General features: G+C 43.4%; 1 protein-coding gene across 5 annotated transcripts in view; it reads right to left on the minus strand.

The window, feature by feature from the left end:
• The window catches only part of elmo1 (engulfment and cell motility 1 (ced-12 homolog, C. elegans)), a 237,783-nt gene that overhangs the window by 95,697 nt on the left and 117,291 nt on the right, over positions 1–24,795 (minus strand). For 2 of the 5 annotated variants that reach the window (XM_070436225.1, XM_023975417.2), the window contains 9 exons: positions 20,408–20,507; positions 19,203–19,354; positions 17,377–17,455; positions 15,487–15,528; positions 15,014–15,064; positions 14,279–14,401; positions 11,825–11,953; positions 6,363–6,467; positions 5,114–5,222 (listed from right to left, as the gene is read on the minus strand). In XM_070436225.1, coding sequence (XP_070292326.1) covers positions 5,114–5,222; positions 6,363–6,467; positions 11,825–11,953; positions 14,279–14,401; positions 15,014–15,064; positions 15,487–15,528; positions 17,377–17,455; positions 19,203–19,354; positions 20,408–20,507 — 890 coding nt within the window. Of the gene's footprint in view, positions 1–5,113; positions 5,223–6,362; positions 6,468–11,779; positions 11,787–11,824; positions 11,954–14,278; positions 14,402–15,013; positions 15,065–15,486; positions 15,529–17,376; positions 17,456–19,202; positions 19,355–20,407; positions 20,508–22,670; positions 22,707–24,795 lie in introns of those variants that run through there. The other 3 variants (XM_070436223.1, XM_023975416.2, XM_070436224.1) reach the window with 3 other exon arrangements.

The raw sequence follows: 24,795 nt of genomic DNA on the forward strand, positions 1-24,795 counted from the left end.
ACCTAAACACACACACACCTGTTCTGTCCCTGCCCTGCCCCCCTTCTCTCACTATGTCCCATGGCACCCTCACTGTCTGTCTCCCTGCCCCTCTTCACTGTCTGTCCACCCAGGCATTATAATAAAAGCATTTTATTAGTGACAAGATGACACATAGAAATGTAGATTCATGTCTTAATTCAAAGTCTTAATGCAAACCAACAAAGAGAAAGCTGTAGCACTTAAAGAGTCATTATGACACTTGGAGTTGCAGTCTGTATAACTCAACAGAGCATCCAAGCATATGGAAGTTTGGGGGAAATGGAAAAGTGTAGTTCTGTAACATTCACAAAATCAAGTTATTATAGAAAGGAGGGAGGACAGGATAGGTAAAGTCGTTAGAGAAATCCATTCTGAGGCTGTGCCCTGCAGCCCTTTAAATGAGATTTAAAAGTGCAAGGGCAGAGAAACTGACGAACCCTCCACTCAGACACAAAACTTCATTAATAGAACTCGGCAATGGAAGCAGTGGCATTAGTTCTTCATTAAATGTAATGGTCTGCCTTTTAAAAATAATATATATGAAAAAACGAAACACCCGGGTTGAGCGTGGAGGAGAAAAAGGTGTTCAAAGCCAAGAGCTGCTTCTCTGTTACGCACACTCCATGGGTTGGGATAAAATAGAAAGACGATAAAGTAATGTAATCTCAGCGCGAACCGATGGACAATGGTTTTTTTTGGATCATTTACTTTAGTGTGCTCGGCCTTTGAAATGGCCAATAAACCTCTGGTGGTGCTTTGGACTTCCGTACATATTCTCCGCATCTACGCCCAGACAAAGTACACACACACAGGATGATCTTGAAGGCTGGGGATCTTTTGGCCTTTCTAGTCTATGTATCTTCTACTCTATCCTCATCCTCCAGCTACTCGCTCTATGCCCTCCCTTGCCCACTATCTTCTCCATCATTCCCCTCTCTTCACTATCCCTCTATCCCTCCACTTCCCCTCTATCCCATCCCTTATCCCCTCTATCCCTCCACTATCCCCTCTATCCCTCCACTATCCCCTCTATCCCTCACTATCCCCTTCTATCCTCCACTACCCACTATCTCTCCACTATCGCCCCTCATATCCTTCGCAACTACTCTCCCTCTAGTCCCATCCCACTATCCCCTCTATCCCTCCCGACTATCCATCTCTCCCTATCCCCCACTCCATTCGCAATCTATCCCTCCACTATCCCGCTATCTCTCACACTATCGCCTCTATCCCTCACATCCCTTTATCTCTCCCACTATCCCTCTATCCTCCACTATCCTTATCCCTCACTATCCCCTGCTTATCCCTCCTATCCTCTTCCCCTATCCCCTCTATCCTCACTATCCCCTCTATCCTCACTATCCCCTTATCTCAATACTCCCTCTATCCCTCCACTTATCCTCTCTATCCTCCACTATTTTCTCTATGCCCTCCACTATCCCCTCTATCCCTCACTATTTCTCTATCCTCCATCCCCTCTATCCTCCACTCTATCCCCTCGCTATCCCTCCTCTACCCTCCCTCTATCCTCCACTATCCCTCTATCCCTCCACTATCCCTCCTATCCCCTCCATATCCCCTCCTATCCCATCCACTATCCTCCTCTATCCCTCCTACCTATCCCCTCTGATCCCTCCACTATCCCTCTATCCTCCACTATCCCCTCTATCCCGTCCACTTATCCTCCTCCACTATCCCCTCTATCCGCTCCACTATCCCCTCTATCCTCCACTATCCCCTCTACCCTCCACTATCCCCTCTATTTCCTCCACTATGCCCTCGTATCCTCCACGATATCCCCTCTATCCTCTCAACTATCTACTATCCTCTATCCCCATCCAGTCCGTCCACTATCCCTCTACTAATCCCTCCACTATCCCCTCGTATCCCTTCCCCCACTATATCCCTCCACTATCCCCTCTATCCTCCACTATACTTGCACACCTACGTATGCCCTCTCAATATCCACATCCTATCTATTCTCCTCCTCTACTATCCCTCTACTATCCCTCTACTATCAACTTCCACTATAGTGGAGGGATAGAGGGGATAGTGGAGGGATAGAGGGGATAGTGGAGGGATAGAGGGGATAGTGGAGGGATAGAGGGGATAGTGGAGGGATAGAGGGGATAGTGGAGAGATAGAGGGGATAGTGGAGAGATAGTGGGATAGTGGAGGGATAGAGGGGATAGTGGAGGGATAGAGGGGATAGTGGAGGGATAGAGAAAATAGACTAGAAAGGCCAAAAGATGCCCCAAGCATTCCCAGAATCCTGTTGTGTGTGATTTGTCTGGGTAGATGGGGAATTAAGAAGTCCAAAGCCCACCAGAGGTTTATTGGCATTTCAAAGCAGCAAACTAAAGTAAATGATCCAAGAAAAAAATTGTCACGGTTGGCGCTGAGATTAATTCCTTATCGTCTTTCTATTTTTATCCAGCAAATGGATGTGTGTAAAGAGAAAGAGCTTTGGCTTTGAACACTACTTTCTCCTCCACGCTAACACCGGGTGTTTCGTTTTTTCATATATATTATTTTTAAAAGGCAGACCATTACTATTTAATGAAGAACTATGCCACTGCTTCCATTTCCGAGTTCATTTAATGAAGTTTTGGTGTCTGAGTGGAGGGTTGCGTCAGTTTCTCTGCCCTTGCACTTTTAAATCATTTAAAGGGCTGCAGGGCACAGCTCAGAATGGATTTATCTAACGACCTTTACCTATCCTGTCCTCCCTCCTTTCCTATAATAACTTTGATTTGTGAATGTTAAAACTACATTTTTCCATTTCCCCCAAACTTCCATATGCTTGGATGCTCTGTTGAGTTATACAGACTGCAACTCCAAGTGTCATAATGACTCTTTAAAGTGCTACGCTTCTCTTTGTTGGTTTGCATTAAGACTTTGAATTAAGACATGATGCTAAATTCTATGTTGTCATCTTGTCACTAATAAAATGCTTTATTATATATGCCTGGGTGGACAGACAGTGAGAGAGGGGGCAGGGAGACAGACAGTGAGGGGGGGCATGGGGACAGAGTGAGAGAAGGGGGCAGGGGGACAGACAGTGTGTGTGTGTGTTAGGTGGGCTAACAGTGATGGGGGGGCAGATGGGAAAACAGTGATGGGGGGTGGGGGCGCGGTCAAACCGGCCTGTCAGACACAGACCATTGGAGCCTATCCTTAGACAGAAGGAGAGAGGGGGTAGGGTCACGCCTAGGGGCTCTGGGGTCACTGCCTAACCCCTCAACACACAGCTAACTGAATTACATTTAGGGATTGGATAAAGCTCCTCATTGAAGATGAATGGCAGTTTTCAACTGATACGATTGAAAATCTATTAATCAATTGAAAATTGCTATTGACCTCGTGAAATGACTGACTTGAAATGGAATTGACTCCCAACCCTGCTACACACTGCGGCATAGTGCATACCGTGTCTGACCCTTCCATGGTCATCAATATTAATGGTGGCTCTATTCCCTATAAGCAGTGTTTCCCAACTCCAGTCCTCCAGTTCCCCTTAACAACACACATTGTTGTAGTCCTGGACAAAAACACCTGATTCATCTCATGGAGGGCTTGATGATTAGTTGAATCAGGTGTGCTTGCCTGGGGCCACAACAAAAATATGTAGTGTGGGGGTACTGGAGGACCGGAGTTGGGAACCCCTGCTCCAGAGCATGATGGGTACTGGAGTTAGAGTGCTATCACAGACTAGCCAGAACCATGCATGAGAGTCACAGTCAAAGCTGACATGAATACCAAAAGGAAATCAGAGATAGGATATAGGATATAGGCTTCAGGGTTTGAATTTTAATTGAAAAGGTTTTGGATACCAATGCAGACTCAGAGAGAAAACGTATTTCCTAACCATACGTGTTAATCAGTTCTTCAATGCATCACAGTTCCTTACAAAAAGTGGTATCTTTTTCTTAAAGCAGTATAGGCATCACTTCTAAATCTTTACCTTATTTAGGTAGGCTACATTTACAACCTTCCCATCCCACTAAAATGAAGTTAGCAGATAGGGCTCCTATTCAGCCCTATATGATGCAATAAGGAGAGTGCCCAGCTCTTCTCCCCCTGGGCAGTGCCAGTCCCAGAGAGAGACAGTCTATTAGGAGGTGGAATAGGGCGCACTTGAAATAGGGCGCACTTGAAGCCTACTTACTTCATCACTAATTGATGAACTCCAGCACAATTACAAAGTATAATGGGTCCTTTTATCTTCACTGCAGAAGACAGAGTTTACGGTAAAAATGGTCTGGAGGATATTTCTCTGTCTGAATGTCTGGGCTTGATGTGAAAACAGACAGAGATGATGCTTTTAACCCTCGTACATCAAAGTGCCCTCCACATCGCATTCCACTAACACTCAATAGGGTTAAACGTCAATGGTGAGAGCTGCTCTCGATGAGTCTCACACACTTTACTATTGAGAGCTATTGGAGCTAAAATTGGGAGCACTAAGTACTAACTAATGAGATTTGGAAATCATGAGGCAGAATGTGACCACAGAGAAAACCTCCTGGTACTATGCTACTTATATGTTTCTTTCTTTGGCGTTTTGTTGATTGTTTGTATTCAGAGGGCAAAAGAATGTGGCTAACCAATAGAAAAAGCATATTCTGTGCATCACCTAAATTGAATTCTTACATTTGTGCACAGATATTGTCGGGTACTCCGCACCAGAGGAGGTTGGTGGGAGGAGCTATAGGAGGACGGGCTCATTGTAATGGCTGGAATAGAATTCACGGAAGGGTATCAAACACATGGAAATCTAGTTTGACTCTGTTACATTAATTCCATTCCAGCCATTACAATGAGTCCATCCTCCTATATATTATTTCACCAGCCTCCACTGTTCAGCACCCATACCATCTACAGAACACCATTGTCAGTAAATCAGGGTTGTATTCATTAGTGCACACCCTAGCAAAACATTTTGCACTGTAGCTACAAAAACAATAGTCTGTTATTGGACAATTTCAAGTAGTTTCGGTACGTTTTCTTCCTAGTGAATATGACCCTACAAGCACAATATGATCTAATAGGAACAATGAGGTGAGGATAGTTAATACCAGTAAAGACTTACGCAGCTCTCCCACTTTGAGGGTCTCACACAGCATCTTGGTCAGCTCGATGCTGCTGCGGCCGAACGGACACTCGTGCTTGTCCTCACGACTGCTGTTCTCCAGAACAATCTGGAATAGGGACAGAAAGTCACTCAATCCACCAACGTTTTTGCAAATACGTTTGTCATAAAAGTGTTTAACAGCCACCAGGCGCAGACGGACAGTCACAGAGACAGACACAAATAGGCGTCTCCACCAGGGCTGGTAACAAACTCAAACCATATGACCCTTGACCCATTAATCCAGTTAAACACACACTTTGAGGTCAAAGTTGACCAAGATGATTCATTTGGAGAGAGGCGGAGCAGGACAGGGAAAGCAGAGACAGCAGAAGGTCACCAGTGGGACAGAAAACTGGGACCCAGTTTTTTGTTGTTGATTATCCCATCTCTATGGTACCATCGTAATTCATCCAGAGATTAGATTCTAGTTATTATTAATTACAGCACATTATACTGAATGTTATCTAGCACAAATGTCAAGTCTGAAAGACATTTGAATCTCAATGTGACATTGACTTTATTAGATCAAGATGTCTTTCCTTCTACGTGACCACTACAGAAGCCTCTACTATCCATTTGAACCTTGTTTGAGCCTTAACTGGTGCACTTGTACACAGCGTGTTTCATTCAGAAATCAATTCTCCATGTCCAAAAATCCACTCCAATTATAACGTTGCCGCAGCGACAAGTCCACACTGGAAAACATTAGCATCCTTATCATCGCCGTGGTGACAGTTTAATTTGGGGAATTGCTGGCCGTGTTTGGTCACAGCAGCAGGCAGGGGAGAGGGATGGGCCGGCCTGTGTATTAGGTTTTATATTAGGAGGACATAGCCATATGCTATAGTAGTGGGTCGACTGAATTCCAAGGCTACATATTGGCATTGTGTTTCATCAGACAGACTGTTTGGTCAGAGCCCAGTGAATCTATGGAGTGAGGGACGGGCCAGGAAGTGAGAGTGTGTGTTTAGACAGTGTGTGTGTGTGTGTGTGTGTGTGTGTGTGTGTGTGTGTGGGTGTGTGTGTGTGTGTGTGAGAGAGATGGAGAGAGTTTAGGTCGGCAGAAGGCAGCAGGCACTGCAGAGGAATACTAGACACAAAGTAATGGACTCTGAAGGAAACCAAAAGGAATTGTGTGCGTGTGGGTGTGCACGTGTGTTGTGTGCCTGTGTGCCTGTGTGCCTGTGTGTATGTTAGAGCTACTAACCCTGATGTAGGCATCCTGGTGGTGTCTGGCGAAGTACAGCATGTTATCCAGAGCCAGCATCCCAGGAGGAATCTGAGTGAAGTCCATAGCAGGGTTCACATGGTTCTAATGAGAGAGACAGGGGGGGGGGGGAAGAGAGAGAGGAGAAGAGAGAGGGAAAAGAGAGAGAGAGAGAGAACAGAGAGAGAGAGGAAAGAGAGAGCAGAGAGACAGAGAGAGAGGAAAGAGGGCAGAGAGAGATGGAGAGAGAAAGTAAGAGGAGAGAGAGAGGTAGAGAGGAGAGAGATAGAGAGGAGAGAGAAGTAGAGAAGAGAGAGAGCGAGAGAGAGGTGAGTCATCAGACAAACAAGACTAGGACAAGTCTGAATAAGACAAGGTTATTGGGAGACTAATTCGATCTCTATTCTCCATCAGCAAGCTAACTTGTCTGAGTGAATGGCGGACATAGAGAGATGACAAGGAAAGAGAGAGAGAGCAACATGGAGGAGTCTCAGAGATCCAGCTGTGTAACTGTTCCTGACAGACCAAAGGAAGAACCACCAACCTTTAATAATCCCTCACCAAGTCCAAATAAGCACGTTCTCTCTAAGATCCCCGTCACCTGGGAGACTAATAGAATCTCAGACTACTGCCTCTAGATACAGCACTAGATCAACTGCATCTAGCCACCTTTATACTGTGCTTCATCACACTGTGTGTGTGTGTCAGTGACCGTGCTTGCATGTGTGCAAGTGTGAACGAGCCTGTAAAGTCAGAGGGATATTTCAGGGTCTTCCACACCACTGGAGAGATGAAGTCGGCCCTTATCTTATGGCAGCACACAGCAGCGTAGCAGAGTGACTTGGGTCTTAGCGAGCTTGCCAAGCCCCTAACAGTTCAGGGACTTAGAGAGGAAATTATGGGCTTAGTTCCCCCTCACCATGGATACGACAGCGATATGCCACAGCTCATAAACTTGAGCTCTCTCTCTCTCCTCTCTCTCTCTCTCTCACTCTCTCTCTCTTCTTACCTCTCTCTCTCTCTCTCTTACTACCTCTCTCTCTCTCCTCTACTACCTCTCTCTCTCTCTCTACTACCTCTCTCTCTCCTCTACTTACACTCTCAATTCAATTCAATTCAATTCAAGGGGCTTTATTGGCATGGACAACATGTGTTAACATTGCCAAACAAGTGAGGTAGATATTATACAAAAGTGAAATAAACAATACAAATTAACAGTAAACATTACACATTACACATACAGAAGTTTCAAAACAATAAAGACATTACAAATGTTATATTATATATATACAGTGTGTTGTAACAATGTACAAATGGTTAAAGCACACAAGTTAAAATAATAAGCATAAATATGGGTTGTATTTACAATGGTGTTTGTTCTTCACTGGTTGCCCTTTTCTTGTGGCAACAGGTCACAAATCTTGCTGCTGTGATGGCACACTGTGGAATTTCTCCCAGTAGATATGGGAGTTTATCAAAATTGGATTTGTTTTCAAATTCTTTGTGGATCTGTGTAATCTGAGGGAAATATGTCTCTCTAATATGGTCATACATTGGGCAGGAGGTTAGGAAGTGCAGCTCAGTTTCCACCTCATTTTGTGGGCAGTGTGCACATAGCCTGTCTTCTCTTGAGAGCCATGTCTGCCTACGGCGGCCTTTCTCAATAGCAAGGCTATGCTCACTGAGTCTGTACATAGTCAAAGCTTTCCTTAAGTTTGGGTCAGTCACAGTGGTCAGGTATTCTGCCACTGTGTACTCTCTGTTTAGGGCCAAATAGCATTCTAGTTTGCTCTGTTTTTTTGTTAATCTTTCCAATGTGTCAAGTAATTATCTTTTTGTTTTCTCATGATTTGGTTGGGTCTAATTGTGCTGTTGTCCTGGGGCTCTGTGGGGTGTGTTTGTGTTTGTAACAGAGCCCTAGGACCAGCTTGCTTAGGGGACTCTTCTCCAGGTTCATCTCTCTGTAGGTGATGGCTTTGTATGGAAGGTTTGGGAATCACTTCCTTTTAGGTGGTTGTAGAATTTAACGGCTCTTTCTGGATTTTGATAATTAGTGGGTATCGGCCTAATTCTGCTCTGCATGCATTATTTGGTGTTCTACGTTGTACACGGAGGATATTTTTGCAGAATTCTGCATACAGAGTCTCAATTTGGTGTTTGTCCCATTTTGTGAAATCTTGGTTGGTGAGCGGACCCCAGACCCTCACAACCATAAAGGGCAATGGGCTCTATGACTGATTCAAGTATTTTAGCCAGAATCCTAATTGGTATGTTGAAATTTATGTTCCTTTTGATGGCATAGAAGGCCCTTCTTGCCTTGTCTCTCAGATCGTCTCACAGCTTTGTGGAAGTTACCTGTGGTGCTGATGTTTAGGGCAGAGGTATGTATAGTTTTTTGTGTGCTCTAGGGCAACGGTGTCTAGATGGAATTTGTGGTCCGTGACTGGACCTTTTTTGGAACACCATTATTTTGGTCTTACTGAGATTTACTGTCAGGCCCAGGTCTGACAGAATCTGTGCAGAAGATCTAGTGTTGCTGTAGGCCCTCCTTGGTTGGTGACAAGAAGCACCAGATCATCAGCAAACAGTAGACATTTGACTTCGGATTCTAGTAGGGTGAGACGGGTGCGGCAGACTGTTCTAGTGCCCGCGGCCAATTTGTTGATATATATGTTGAAGAGGGTGGGCTTAAGCTGCATCCCTGTCTCACCCCACGACCCTGTGTGAAGAAATGTGTGTGTGTTTTTGCCAATTTTTAACCGCACACTTGTTGTTTGTGTACATGGATTTTATAATGTCGTATGTTTTACCCCCAACACCACTTCCATCAATTTGTATAGCAGACCCTCATGCCAAATTGAGTCGAAGGCTTTTTTGAAATCAACAAAGCCATGAGAAGACTTGCCTTTGTTTTGGTTTGTTTGGTTGTCAATTAGGGGTGTGTGGTGAATACATGGTCTGTTGTACGGTAATTTGGTAAAAAGCCAATTTGCATTTGCTCAGTACATTGTTTTCATTGAGGAAATGTACGAGTCTGCTGTTAATGATAATGCAGAGGATTTTCCAAGGTTACTGTTGACGCCATATTCCACGGTAGTTATTGGGTCAAATTTGTCTCCACTTTTGTGGATTGGGTGATCAGTCCTTGGTTCCAAATATTGGGGAAGATGCCAGAGCTAAGGACGATGTTAAAGAGTTTTAGTATAGCCAATTGGAATTTGTTGTCTGTATATTTGATCATTTCATTAAAAATACCATCAACACCACAGGCCTTTTTGTTGGAGGGTTTTTATTTTGTCCTGTAACTCATTCAAGGTAATTGGAGAATCCAGTGGTTCTGGTAGTCTTTAATAGTTGATTCTAGGATTTGTATTTGATCATGTATATGTTTTCTCTTTATTCTTTGTTATAGAGCCAAAAAGATTGGAGAAGTGGTTACCATACATCCCATTTTGGATAGAATAATTTCTTCGTGTTGTTTTGTTTAGTGTTTTCCAATTTTCCCAGAATTGGTTAGAGTCTATGGAGCTTCAATTACATTGAGCTGATTTCTGACGTGCTGTTTCCTTCTTTTTCCGTAGTGTATTTCTGTATTGTTTTAGTGATTCACCATAGTGAAGGCGTAGACTCAGGTTTTCCCGGGTCTCTATGTTTTTGTGGACAGGTTTCTCAATTTATTCTTAGATTTTTTTCTCTCTCTCTCTACTACTCTCTCTCTCTCTACCTCTACTTACTACCTCTCTCTCTCCTCTCTCTCTCCTACTACCACCTCTCTCTCTCTCTCTCTCCTACTACCACCTCCTCTCTCTCTCTCTCACTACTATACCTCTCTCTCTCTCTCTCTCTACTACTACTCCTCTCTCTCTCTCTCTCTACTACCTCTCTCTTCTCTACTACTACTACTCTCTCTCTCTCTCTCTCTACCTCTCTCTCTCTACTCTCTCTCTCCCTACTACCTCTCTCTCTCTCTCTACTACCTCTCTCTCTCTCTCTCTTACTACCTCTCTCTCTCTCTCTACTACTCTCTCCTACTACCTCTCTCTACTACCTCTTCTCTCTACTACCTTCTCCTCTCTTCTCTCTCTCTCTACTACCTCTCTCTCTCTCTTCACTACCTCTCTCTCTGCACTACTCTCTCTCTCTCTCTCCACTACCTCTCTCTCACCTTCTCTCTCACTACCTCTCTCTCTCTTCTCTCACTACCTCCCTCTCTCTCTCACTACCTCTCTCTCTCTCCACTACCTCTCTTCTCTCTCTACACACCTCTCTCTCTCTCACTCCTCCTCTCTCCTACTCTACTACCTCTTCCTCTACTACTCTCCTCTCTCTCTACTAACTACTACCTCTCTCTCCACTACTACTACCTCTCTCTCTAACTACTACTACCTCTCTCTCTACAATCTACCTCTCTCTTCTACTACCTACTACATCTCTTCTCTCTCTACTACTCTCTTCCTCGCTTCTCCTCTACCTCTCTCTCTTCTCTCTCTCCTACCTCTCTCTCTTCTACTACCTTCTCTCTCTCTACTAACTCTCTCTACTCTACTCTCTCTCTTACTACCTCTCTCTCTCTTCCTCGTCTCTTTCTACTCTCCTCTCTTACTCCTCTCTCTCTCCATCTACACCTATCTCTCTCTCTCTCATCTCTACTACCCTCTCTCTCTCTCTCTCTCATACTACTACTCTCTCTCTCTCTCTCTACTCTCTTCTACTACCTCTCTCTACTACTCTCTCTCTCTCTCTCTCTTACTACCTCTCTCTCTACTACCTCTCTCTACTACCTCTCTCTCTACTACCTCTCTCTACTCCTCTCTCTCTACTACCTCTCTCTACACTCTCTCTACTACCCTCTCACTACCTCTCTCGCTCTCTCTCTAGACTACCTCTCTCGCTCTCTCCTCTACTACCTCTCTCTTCCTCTCTCTCTCTCTCCTCTATACCTCTCTCCTCTCTCTCTCTCTCTCTACTACCTCTCTCTCTCTACTACCTCTCTCTCTCTACTACCTCCTTTTAGACACCGGGAGGCAGCACAGAGCAACATGTCATCTTCTAAAACAATTAACAACAGTACTCAGGGAGAAGGGCTTGTTTTCTTTCTCCATCTCCACCCTGCGGTAGCTGTGTGTGTGAGTATGCAATTTAGCATAGCTGCATTCTGCTGTAGTCCTCTGTGTGTGTGTGTGTGTACTGTCTGTAAGGCTGTAAAGCCAGAGGGTTAGAGTGTGTCTGTGTGTAGTTTTGTATCACGCCACACATACACAGGGCTGGATTCAGCTGCCATGCCAAAAAAGAGCTCCACTACTGAAGAACATGTCTTGCCTATGGGTCTGCTATACCGACACCAAAAACGAATCTAGTAAGTCCAACAGCGGAGGTTTTGGGGATGCAGAGGCTCAAACATTATTCTTGTGACTTACAATGAAGCCCAGTTTTGCAGATGTTTGTGTGTGTGTGTGACTTACAATGAAGCCCAGCTTCTTGTAGTCCCGGGTGTACATGGACTTCCTCTTCTCGATGCTGCCACTGTTGTTCGGCTCACACTCCACGTCGAACGCAATTCTGCGCAGCTCAAAGATGATGTCTCTTTGGGCCTAGGCAGACATAAGAGGAAAAAACATTCAGATTTAAATAGACAGTAAAAACAACAAAACGTAACAAAACATAAGCATTATTCTAAAGTAAGTGGTTTGTTACAGAGAACTTTCACTGGTATTTCTCAGGTAGAGAGAGAGAACGGGGGGAGGGGGTTTGGAACCAAAAATATATACAGTTTTGATATCACTGGTAATTAGTAACCAGGTCATAGTACTATCTCTGCTGCATCCCTAGTAATAAATGATGTGGTTATCTGTGGGGATAAAAGGCAACGTTGTGCTGCCCGCTTCATTGACCTGTCAAAGGCTTTCCATACTGTTGATCACTCACTGCTAATTCAGAGGCTTTTCATACTGTTAATCGACTCACTGCTTATGTCAGCGTGAGGTTGTCATACTTTGATCACGTCACTGCTAATTTCAGAGGGCGTTTCGCATACCTTGTTGATGCACGGTCACTGTTTGTAGATGCTAATGTGCAGAGGCTTTCCATACTGTTGAAGTCACTACTGCTAATTGGAAGAGGCTTTCGCATACTGTTTGATTCAGCTCACTGCTTAATGTCAGAACGGCTTTCCATATCTGTTAACACTCGATCTGTTAATTGCAGGAGGCTGTTTTCCATACCTGTTGATTCACTGTCACGTGCTATAATCAGAGGTTTTTTCCATACGTGGTGATTCAACTTCACTGCTATTCAGCAGAGCTGTTTCCATACTCGCTTAATCACCTGTTTTAATTCAGCAGGCTTTCCATAGCTGTTGGATTCATGTGTCACTGGCTGATTCAGGCGGCTTTCCGATATCTTGGTTGGATCACGTGTCTACTGCTAATTTCAAGAGGCTTTCCCATAGCGTGTTGAGGTGCAGCTCACTTGCTAATGTCAGAGGGCCTTCCAATTAGCTGTTTGATGACTCGATGTGCTGCTAATGTGTTCGAGGCTTTTCCCCATGACTGGTTGAATCACTCACTGGTGCTAATTCAAAGGCTTTTTCTAACTAGTTGAGTCGACTCACTGCTACGTTCATAGTTAGATTTCAAGGCTTTCCCATATCTGTTGGATACGCTCACTGGCTTAATGTCGAGAGGCTTTCCATACTGTTGATCACTCACTGTTAATTCAGAGGCTTTCCATACTGTTGATCACTCACTGTTAATTCAGAGGCTCTCCTCAATTGGCCTAGACCAGGCTGTATGTAACTGGTTTAAAAATGACTTGACAGATAGAACTCAATATGTATCTACTGATGGTGTTAAATCAGATTTCCTGGATACTACGAAAGGTGTCCCGCATGGGTTGATTCTGCATCCTGTAATTCTTACTGTTTACAATAACAATATCGACTTGTCCGTAAAGAATTGTAACCTGCACCTGTATGATATTTCCCCCACGGTTGACCAGGCTCTATCTGAACTACAGTCAACCTTTATTGTATTACAGACATTTGTTATTGACCTGCAATTAGTACTAAATGCAGGTAAAACTAAATATATGTTCTCTAGAGCGCATAAAAAGACGTCTGATGATTTAAGCATATGTACTTTGGATGGTGTCCATATTGATACTGTCCCTGCTTACAAATATCTGGGCATCTAGATAGATGAAAAGCTGTCATTTAAAAAGCACATTGATGAGTTAGTTAAGAAGCTGAGAATAAAAATGGGCTTCTTCTGTAGAAATAGGTCCTGCCTCTCACTAAATAGTTCCTATCGGTCCTAGACTATGGCGACATCCTCTATATGAACGCAGCTGTCACCTCATTAAAGCCTCATTAAAGTTAGATGCAGTTTATCATAGCGCGCTGTGCTTTATTATGGGCGACACTTTTAGTATTCATCACTGCATTCTCTACCAGAAAGTTGGTCGGTCCTCTTTGATGTCACGTAGGTTGATACATTGCTGTTTTCATTTATAAAGCCCTTTTACAAATAGTCCCACTGTACCTAACATCATTACTAAACTTTAGACAGACAGGTCACCACACCCGGTCTCAGGGATAGCTAACTCTAGAAATTCCTTTGGTCTCCATTGAGTTGGGTACATGTAGTGTTCGTGATCTTGCACCTCATTTGTGGATTGATCTTAAAAATGTTCTTCAATTTGATTCAGAAAGCTGATTGAGGACCTTATTACTGATTAATGTTTTAGTTTATGTTTTTCTTTCTGCTTGCATTTTGTATTTATATTTCGATGTGTGTATTTTCTGTAATTTATGTAATTCAGGGCTCATCTGTAAAAATACTATTTGATATGGCCTATGGCTTTTAAAATGTGATCAACAACTCGAGGGAAATTGAGTTGAGGGGGCTACTGTACTGGACCTGGTCCTGAGGGTCCATCTTGGTCATCATGCGGTCCTCTAAGAGGTTAAAGGTCAGGACCTGCAGCACATACAGCTGGTGGGCCATTTCATCATTGATTGGCTTAGGGCTCCGGATCACATTCTAGAGGAGAGAGGGAGAAAAAGAGAGAGAGAAGAAGAGACAAATAATAAAAAATATAAAAATTAACAGAGATATAGAAAGTAAAGAGAGAGAGAAGAGGGGAAGGAAGAGAGGAAGGCAGAGAGAGAGAGAGAGAAAGGCAGCGAGAGAGAAGAAAAGCAGGCAGAGAGAGAGCAGAGAGAGAGAGAGAAAGGCAAGAGAGGAGAGAGGAGAGTGAGAGAGAGAAAGGCAGAGAAGAGAAAGGCAGAGAGAGAGAGAGAAAAGTCAGAGAGAGAGAGAGGAGAGAGAGAGAGAGAGGAGAGGAGAGAGAGAGAGAGAGAGAGAGAGAGAGAGAGAGAGAGGAGAGAGAGAGAGAGAGAGGAGAGAGAGAGAGAAAGGGCAGAGAGAGAGAGAGCGAGCGAAAGGCAGAGAGAGAGAGCGAGCGAGCAAAAGGCAGAGAGAGAGAGAAAGGCAGACACATTTGTAAGACGTTTGCGAGTGTGACATTTCTCTGTGATATGATATCACATTGGAGCTGTGCGATAAACAGGAAGCGAGGGAACAAGAGAGAAAGATTAAAACCAGTGATGCAGAGGAGAGGTACAGATGGAGGGGATTACTGGAAACACTTACACTTAGTATGATGGAACGCAGCTGCTTCTGGGCTAGAATATGGGCCATCTCCTACACACACACATACACAGAAAGAGAGAGAGACAGAGAGAGAGAGAGGCAGAGAGAATGGAGCGAGAGAGACAGGAGAGGGAGAGAGGAAGAGAGAGGAGAGAGAAAGAAAAGAAGAGAGAGGAGGAGGGAGAGGGGAGAAAGTAAGTCAGGTATATTATAATATACATATCCATTACACAGAAAACTCGTTTTACTTTCAGGAAGCTCTATATCAAAATAAAGGTGGATGATGGACAGAAAATATAAATGTTCTTGGTGGAGACACTATAAACTTCCGGAGAGACCAAAAAGTGTCTCTCAGTCTCAGTTTGATGAGTTAGACCTCCCAGCCAGTGGTGGTTGATATAAGGCACGACCATTTTAATGACACACTTCATCTACTGGAGGCTAGAAAAGGTCGCTAATCAAAGTACACTTACTGTCAGAGGACAATCAAGGATGTTCACACTGCTCTCATCAAACTACCATTACGAGTGCAGTGAGGAAAGAAGAGTCAGACAGAGAGAGAGAAGAAGGGGGTGAGTCGAGACAGAAAAAAGGAAGAGAAGTGAAAAGGCAGATTTTTGTTAGTGGTGCAGATCATTATGACAGCTATGCTGTGTAGCAGTTATCTTCCTCCCCCTGATCCTAAAACATAAAGCCAAACCCTTTGGTTCCCATTAGATTGTGGACTATTGTGTGTCACCCTTCTAGTGAAATGATGCTCCTGCACATGCTGACCTTCTTCTATACAGCTTACAACACAGAAATGTAACGCAGTACTGCAGGGATCATCAGCTAGACTCAGCCGTGGGACAATTCTTTCTTAAGGGGATGGTCAGGGGGCCGGAACAAAATTACAAATCATTTGTAGACTGCGGAAGAAGCCCAAACAGATATAATATTTGACTTAATAAACATAATAATTTCAAACCTGGCTTACATTTGTATACGATCCAAAATTAAAATCATTTGCCGCTGATTTGCTGGTGTTTTTACAGTCGTATGTCCAAAAATGTAAATATCTATCAATTTTTTTTGCTCAGAAAACTTGCGGTGCCAAAAAAAAAAACGACCCGCGAGCCGCCAGTTGAGGAACCCTGCAGTAATGAGTCTAAAAAGGTATGCTGATAAAAGGTATACCACTTTTATTTGTGCTTTAGTGTAGAATAGATTGCAAATCAATGTTACACAAAAAAACATCAAATGAGCATGTGAGAAACAAAAGTGAGGATTCTTTTTCATCTTCCACCTAATGTGCTGCGAAGGAAGGGAGTGTGTATCGTTAACACTGTTTCACTCTATTGGGAGGGCCTACTTCTGATGACAGCTAGGCCTTGTCTGATTGGTTAGAGCCCGGCGTGTAATAGGCTAGCCCACGGAGAAGAACGGTGGGTGACGTCATCGGAGCTGAGAGAGGGTGTGCATCCCAAAAGGCATCCTATTCCCTTTATAGTGTACTTTTGACAAGGGCCCATCTTTATCTCTACTGAGCAGAGGTAGAGGGGAACGCTTATCGCCCTATAAAGGAGACGTATTACTGCACTGTTTAAGGCAAGGACGAAAGGGACAAACAAGGATACGTATACCCCCCCACCCCCAATCTGTCGATGTGCCCTTGAGCAAGGCACTCAACCCTAATTTCTCCAGGGTCGCCGTTGATGGCTGACCCTGGCCGTGACCCCACTCTACGAGGGTGTTTCAGAAAGGGATATGCACACCCTTGTCTGAAATGTAAGGCATGTTTTGAACTTGTTGTACCAGTCCCGTCCATCGGAGTCAGCAGAAGGGAGATTGGACTGAACCCTTTCGCTCTCTGATGCATATGAATCAGTCCAAGATTCAGAATGCATTTATCCTTCCTGCCACCCACAGCCACCCACAACAATGTTCCCCACAATAAGAGACAAAGGTGTGTGTGTGTGTATGTGACTGTGTATGAGTGTGTGTGGCTGTGCGTGCGTGTATATGAGGGTGTGTGGCTGTGAGTGCGTGTATATGAGGGTGTGTGGCTGTGAGTGCGTGTATATGAGGGTGTGTGGCTGTGCGTGTATAGAGGGTGTGTGGCTGTGCGTGTATATGAGGTGTGTGGCTGTGCGTGTATATGAGGGTGTGTGCTGTGCGTGTGTATATGAGGGTGTGTGGCTGTGAGTGTGTGTGGGGGTGTGTGTATATAGGGTGTTGTGGTCTGTGCGGTATATGAGGGTGTGTGGCTGTGCGTGTATATGAAGGGTGTGTGGCTGTGCGTGTATATGAGGGTGTGTAAGCCTGTGTGCGTGTATATGAGGTGTTGTTGCGTCTGTGTGTGTATATGAGGTGTGTTAACCTACCTGTCTCTTGTCCTCTGGGGCCTTGAGGAACAAGGCGTTAATCACAGCGATGTGTAGTGTCTGAATGTCCTGATCAGTCCTGTCATTAAGATGGATAACAACAGAGAACCATGAATATAATGTTATAGTAGTGATAGTGTCTAACGTAGTAATGGGTAAGTGACTGGTTATAGTTATAGTAGTGTTAGTGTCACAGTAGTAATGGTAGTGACTGGTATAGTTTAAGTAGTGGTAGTGTCTACAGTAGTAATGGTAGTGACTGGTTATAGGTAGTGGTAGTGGTCTACAGTATAATGGTAGTGACTGGTTATAGTAGTGGTAGTGTCTACAGTATGTAATGGTAGTGACTGGTTATAGTAGTGATGTGTCTACAGTAGTAATGGTAGTGACTGGTTATAGTATGGTAGTGTCTACAGTAGTAATGGTAGTGACTGGTTATAGTTATAGTAGTGGTAGTGCTACAGTAGTAATGGTAGTGACTGGTTATAGTTATAGTAGTGATAGTGTCTACAGTAGTAATGTACTGACTGGTTATAGTTTAGTAGTGTAGTGTGTCTACAGTAGTAATAGGGTAGTGACTGGTTATAGTAGGGTAGTGTCTATAGTAGTAATGGTAGTGACTGGTTATTAGTGGTAGTGTCTCCAGTAGTTGTGGTCCGTTGTTGTGATCAGGTTGGTGTGTAGACGTGATCAGTAGTTGTTGGATGTGGCCCAGTAAGTTGTGGTCAGTAGTTTGTGTGATGTGGTCAGTATTGTGTGGATGTGGTCAGTAATGTTGTGTGGATGTGGGTCAGTAGTTTGTGTGGAGTGGTCAGTAGTTGTGGTCAGTAGTTGTGTGGGTGTGGTCAGTAGTTGTGGTCAGTAGTTGTGCGGTGTGTCTGTGTGTGAATTTGGGTCAGTAGTGTTGTGAATGTGGTCAGTAGTTGTGGGTTCAGTAGCTGTGTGGATGTGGTCAGTAGTTGTGTCAGTAGTTTGTGGATGTGAGTCAGAGCTGGGTGGATGGGGTCAGTAGTTGTGTGGGTGTGGTCAGTAGTTGTGTGGTGTGGTCAGTAGTTGTGTGGGAGTGGTCAGGTAGTTGTGTGGATGGTAGTTATTGTGTCAGTAGTTGTGTGGATGTGGTCAGCAGTTGTGGTCAGTAGTTGTGGGGATGTGGTCAGTAGTTGTGTGGATGTGGTCAGTAGTTGTGGTCAGTAGCTGTGTGGATGTGGTCAGTAGCTGGGTGGATGTGGTCAGTAGTTTTGTGGATGTGGTCAGTAGTTGTGGTCAGTAGTTGTGTGGATGTGGTCAGTAGTTGTGTGGCTACTCAGCCATGTCGGTACTAATCACACTGGGCTGAACCTATTATACACTACACGTACAGGGATATAGGATGAATCCCAAATACCACCCTATTCCCTATGGGTCCTGGTCCAAGTACTATAAAAGGGAAACAGGTTTCATTTGGGACACATACACTTGATCTATCTGCCATGTTTCTCAATGTATTACGTTCCTGTTCTTTCTGTTACAGTACTTCCCAATCATGGACACTAGAGAGTTCATTAGATCAATAGAGATATATCAAGCGTCTTAGAGTAGGTGTGCTGACCTGGGATCAGTTTGGCCTTTTCGATCATAAGGAAAAAGGTTATATGGACAGGGGGGACCTGATACTAGTTTAGCACTCCTACTCTGAGACACTTGATACATATGGCCCCAAATCTATTTTGTCAAATCTTCCTATAGGTTAAAGAGTGTTTCACGGTAATCTGCAATTAGGGATAATTTATAATCTCAGGCATAAAATAATATAGCTGAGTGCAGTTGGCCGTGCGGCTCTCGCTCACCCCTGCAGATGGGGTATAAGCTGTCCGATGGTGATCTCTTGCGCCACCTTCTGGTAGAGGTCCTGACTGTTGAGCACCATGGACTCCAGAATGGCTAGGGACCGCTGCAGCACAGCCGTGTCCATGGCTGACTTGTTCACATAACCTGCAATCTGCAATAGAGAAGTGTTAGTAACTGACTAGAAGACACATAAAAATAAACAATAAGAGTCACATGGGGATTGTTATTCAGAGACTACATGGGCTCTATTTCAGAGGTATTTATTCAGAGACTACATGGGGCTCTATTTCAGAGGTATTTATTTTCAGAGACATACATGGGCTTCTTATTTCAGACGGTATTTATTCAGAGGACTTACCATGGGCTCTATTTCAGAGGTATTTAGTCAGGGACTACCATGGAGCTTCTATTTCAGAGGTATTTATCAGAGGACTACATGGCTCTATTTCAGAGGTATTTCATTCAGAGACTACATGGGCTCTATTTCAGATGGTAATTTCATTCAGACTAGACTACATGGGCTCTATTTCAGAGGTATTTATTCAGAGACTACATTGGCTCTATTTCAGAGGTATTTATTTCAGAAGACTACATGGGGCTCTATTAGAGGTATTTATTCAGGAGACTACATGGGGCATCTATTTCAGAGTATTTTATTCAGAGACTAACATGTGGCTCTATTTCAGAGGTATTTATTCAGAGACTACTGGGTCTATGCTATTCAGAGGTATTTACTTCATGAGACTACATGGCTCTATTTCAGAGGTATTTATTCAGAGACTACATGGGCTCTATTTCAGAGGTATTTATTCAGAGACTACATGGGCTCTATTTCAGAGGTATTTAAAAAAACTTTACAAAAACTTTAATATCATATCATTCCTGTGTATGGTATTACAAACATGTAATACCATACAAACAGTTTATAACATGCTTAATACATGTTATAAACTGTTTGAGAGCAGGCACCTTTCTAATTCATATTTTTCAGTTTGTTCATTCACATGATCCGCAATTCAACAGGACTTAGTTTGTTTGTGCACCTTCTTTCTCATTTAGCACATGGTTTTTACACATGATCTATAATACAACTTGATACTGGTTTGTTGGGGTACCTTCTTGATGAAGACGGCAGAAGAGCACACATACACAGCCCCGCCCACCACATAGCCCCGCCCACCACACACACTTAATGAGCAGGCACCTTCTTGATGAAAGCGACAGAGAAGGTATCCCAGGAGACGATGCCGTGGTCCATGAGCTCCACAAACGCTGTCAGCGTGAACGACAACAAGTCGCCGAAACTGAAACACAACAACAACAGCCAATAGAAACGTCTCTGCCACTGGTGCTGCCACGCGTACAGCTAAGCAGCCAAAAGGAGAGGAGAGGACAGGGTGAAGCCACAGCCAGGTATGCTGAGGGCACAGAAATGCGAGAGGAGAGGACGACTGCGGCTCCCGATGGGTCAGACAGATGACTCAGTCCTCCATGAACAACAGGAGGCGTCAGAGAGCCAGTAGGAGCCAGGCAGCGCAGGGGAGCAGAGCAACGTAGCTGGAGAGCATTCATTCATTAATCATTCCCATGCAGTTACTAGTAGATAGTTATTAGTAGAGGCTAGAGTTGTCATCAAAGGAGGACCAAGCAACATTATTTCCTGGAAGATTTTTATCCAATGGTCTGAAAGCAAAGTGTTTCAATTTGTTATACGTTGAATCACCAACAGAAGTTCACAGGAAAAACAGCCTACATAAATCTCATAGAAAAATACAAATGATATATATATATATATATATATATAATATTTGGAAAATACAAATAAATGAAGATTATATAAATGAGTTGCTGTTTTTGACATTTTCAGAAATTCTTAACTGTGTGATTAGTCATGACAAAAACCTGAAATACTGTTTAAATCAAAACTGTGAAGCACACCTCTAGATATCATGTGGGAAATATTGTAAAATATTGCCCCCTGCAGTCAGATATTAATAGTGCTTCATATTTAATCAAGTTGGCCAATAGTGTCCAATGCGCGACTTGAAAGTAATCTTTAATATTCAAAAAAACATGCCATATGTACTTTTTAAGTACAAACACATTTCATAAACATAATTTTAAAAAATCTAAAAAAATATGTATATATGTAAAGAAATTCTACATGATAAATAATATAAAGTTCGTATAAACAAAACCCATTCTAACAAAGATTTGGCTAATAACACACTGGCAGGACCAGACCAATTACAGGCTTAGCAACATACAGTTAATTCATGAACACATTTGGTCAATCACAGACAACATTATGGCTCACATCTCAGACACATTCAGTAGTAATACTTGATTAATGAGTAGCAGTTAGTCCACAGTCGGACTGGGGTGAGTAAGCGTTTGCACATGGCAGTGGGAAGTTACTTGATGTATGAAATGATCATGTAAATATAAGTACATGATTCTACTAAAATGATTCTAGGTAGGCCGTCGTTGTAAATAAGAATTTGTTCTTAACGGACTTGCCTTGTTAAATAAAGGTTCATTAAAAAGAAATACAATTCTAATGCTATAGACCTGTAACATTCTAAAAAAAAGTTGACTCATTTAAGATGTAAGAACGACATGTTGACAAGACCAAAGAATGTAACCCTACAGAATGATGTCTTTACACTACAGGGTGAGGACAGTGAAATGCAGAATATTCATATGAATAGGGTGTAAAGGACTGCCCAATTAACATCTCTAACAACCCACCACCACCACCACCACCACCTACAATTAAAGTTCCCATCAAATGGGGTGTATTCATTGGGGCAAACTGTAGCAAAACGTTTTGCGATTTAAAAAAGTTTTGGAACTAAAACAAGTGTTTCTAATTGTTTCTAAAAGTTCAGGTAGGTCCCTCCCCGTTTCAGCCTGTTTAGCTTCCGTTTGGTTACTAGTGAATACACCCTTTAACATCATTTTCTAAGTTTAGAACCAAGAAACCAAGAAGAATCTCGGAATTTGCTCTGTGAGTTTCCTTATGAATCGTTGTCATGGTGCTCTTCAAAACAACGTCCCACGTGAAACAAGAGTATGCGTTTAGTTCCCTTTGAACATCAACCAATCGCCCAATACCTCATGCAAAAATGTGAGAACAATGCTGATTCGGTTACATGGTACACAGAGGATGAGTCTCAAATATCAACCTATTCCCTATATAGGGCCTGGGCCCTGGTCAAAAGTAGTGCACTATGTAGGGAATAGGGTGCCATTTGGGATGTAGCCAGAAATAAACAATACAAACAAGTTTGATTTCAAGTTGAAAGCCAGCGATGGCAGCCATGTTGTTTCCCATCAGTTTAATAGAGTTTTGAATCATGCAGACTCAGTTGCCGGGTAGATTAGAGGGAAGAGTACAAAGCCAGTCAGGGTAGTTATCTGACTGGGGAGGGGAAGGGGAAGGGGAAGGGAAAGGGAGGGCTTACCATGGCTTCATTATCTTCTGTAGTTTCTGATAGCGTCTGCAAAGATTTAAGAAACTTTGGCATCAGAGGAGAACAATGACCACGGAAGAAGGGGCTCAAGTCATAGTAGACAGATGGAGGTTATGGTTAGACAATAGACACATTGCCCAGGTGTGTTTGTGTGTGTCCGGTCTGTCACTGTAGCTTCTTTCTGATAAGACCAGAACAGGGGGCTGTATGGGATTTTCACAATGAATAAGGTCGCATGGACAGGAGAATCCTGATCCTAGACCAGCAGTCCTACTCTGAGATGCTTCATACATATGGCCCCAGAGCCCAGACACATGGAGGTTGGAGATGGACAGGACGTGAACAGAGTTTCACAGTGACAACTCAAATGTAGATCGCAACACAAGGCTGACTTGCTACAGTAACATGTGATACAATACAGGGAACAACACATTTGGCCAAACATAATTACACTGAGACCAAAGCCATAAAGATATACAGGGCTCTGGTTAACACAGGGGAATTGGTAGAGGTAAGATGGTGATAGAAGTGGAGGAGGATATTTGACCAAATAAACACACTCAAATAACACACACAGAGAGATAGACAGACACGCAAAGCCGAAGTATGGTTTGGGAAGCAGTTGGAGTCTGAGTCTAAGAAAGACAGACAGACAAGACAAACAAGACAGAGACACAGACAGACAGACAGACAGACAAGACAAACAAGACACAGACAGACAGACAAGACAGACAAGACACAGACAGACAAGACAGACAGAGAGAGACACAGACAGACAAAGACAGACAGACAGACAAAGACAGACAGACAAGACAGACAGACACAGAGACAGACACCTGTCTCTTATACACATCTAGATGTGTATAAGAGACAGGAGCGGGAGAGAGACAGACAGAGCGGGAGAGAGACAGACAAGACAGACAGAGAGAGACACAGACAGACAAAGACAGACAGACAGACAAAGACAGACAGACAAGACAGACAGACACAGAGACAGACACAGAGACAAAAACAAAGACAGAGACAGACAGACAGAGACAGACAGAGACAGACAGAGACAGACAGAGACAGACAGACAGACAGACATACAGACAGACAGACAGACAGAGACACAGACAGAGACACAGACAGAGACACAGACAGAGACACAGACAGAGACACAGACAGAGACAGACAGTTACACAACAGGCTTTGCTTGCAAAGATGGCAACAAACTGACCAAAAATGGCCAACAATAAATTTAAACAACAAAAAGACAAAGTAAATCTCATGCGAGTAAATCTCATGAGAGACCTTAACATCATCTTGTTTTGTGATAAACCAGTAAGCTTGCTACAAAATTAACATTTCCCAGGGATCCAAAATGTTCGCCAGTTGACGTTGGTTCTACTGAACATTCTCAGCAGTTCAGGAATGTATCGGCTATGTTACTACACCAATAGGGGGCGCAAAACCGCTTTCAATCACTGATACAGTATCCCACATTAATACAGCATGTTGTCATGCCCCAGACTGTGATATTAGAAAGTACTGCTCCCTGGTGTCTCTTCTTGCTAAGCGTGTGAATGATCATATTACACTAGTCGGTCAGCAGGAATGTAGATGAGGATTGTAGATGATACACACACACGCCTGCACGTTCAAACTCCGGGGCTACGCTCTGTTGATGCAGGAGTAATCTACACAAAACATATTTAAAGAAAGAGGCCTGAGGTGGCAGTATGCATCATGGGGGAATTAAGTGGGCAGCACTGCTTATAAGAGCATGAAAGAGGTTAAATTATTAATAGAGAAATGAATATGCATTAAGAACATTTAAATCAAGATCACAAAATAAATAATTTTGTTTTAAAATGGCACAATCAATCTATACAGTAAAGGGAGACATGTATGTCAACACTACTATGGGCCCTGGTCTAAAGTAGTGCAATATATTAGGGAATAGGGTGTTGCTTGGGAAGCACACATTCTAAATGTAACTGCGGTGGGTCTTCACCTCCCCTGTACAAGAATGGAAGGTACTTATTGTAGAGGGGAGATACACTAACAGAATGGAAGGTTCTAGTTCTTATTGTAGAGGGGAGATACACTAACAGAATGGAAGGTTCTAGTTCTT

This window comes from Salvelinus sp. IW2-2015, linkage group LG30 (assembly GCF_002910315.2).
Source record: "Salvelinus sp. IW2-2015 linkage group LG30, ASM291031v2, whole genome shotgun sequence".
In the NCBI taxonomy this organism is placed as follows: Eukaryota; Metazoa; Chordata; class Actinopteri; order Salmoniformes; family Salmonidae; genus Salvelinus; species Salvelinus sp. IW2-2015.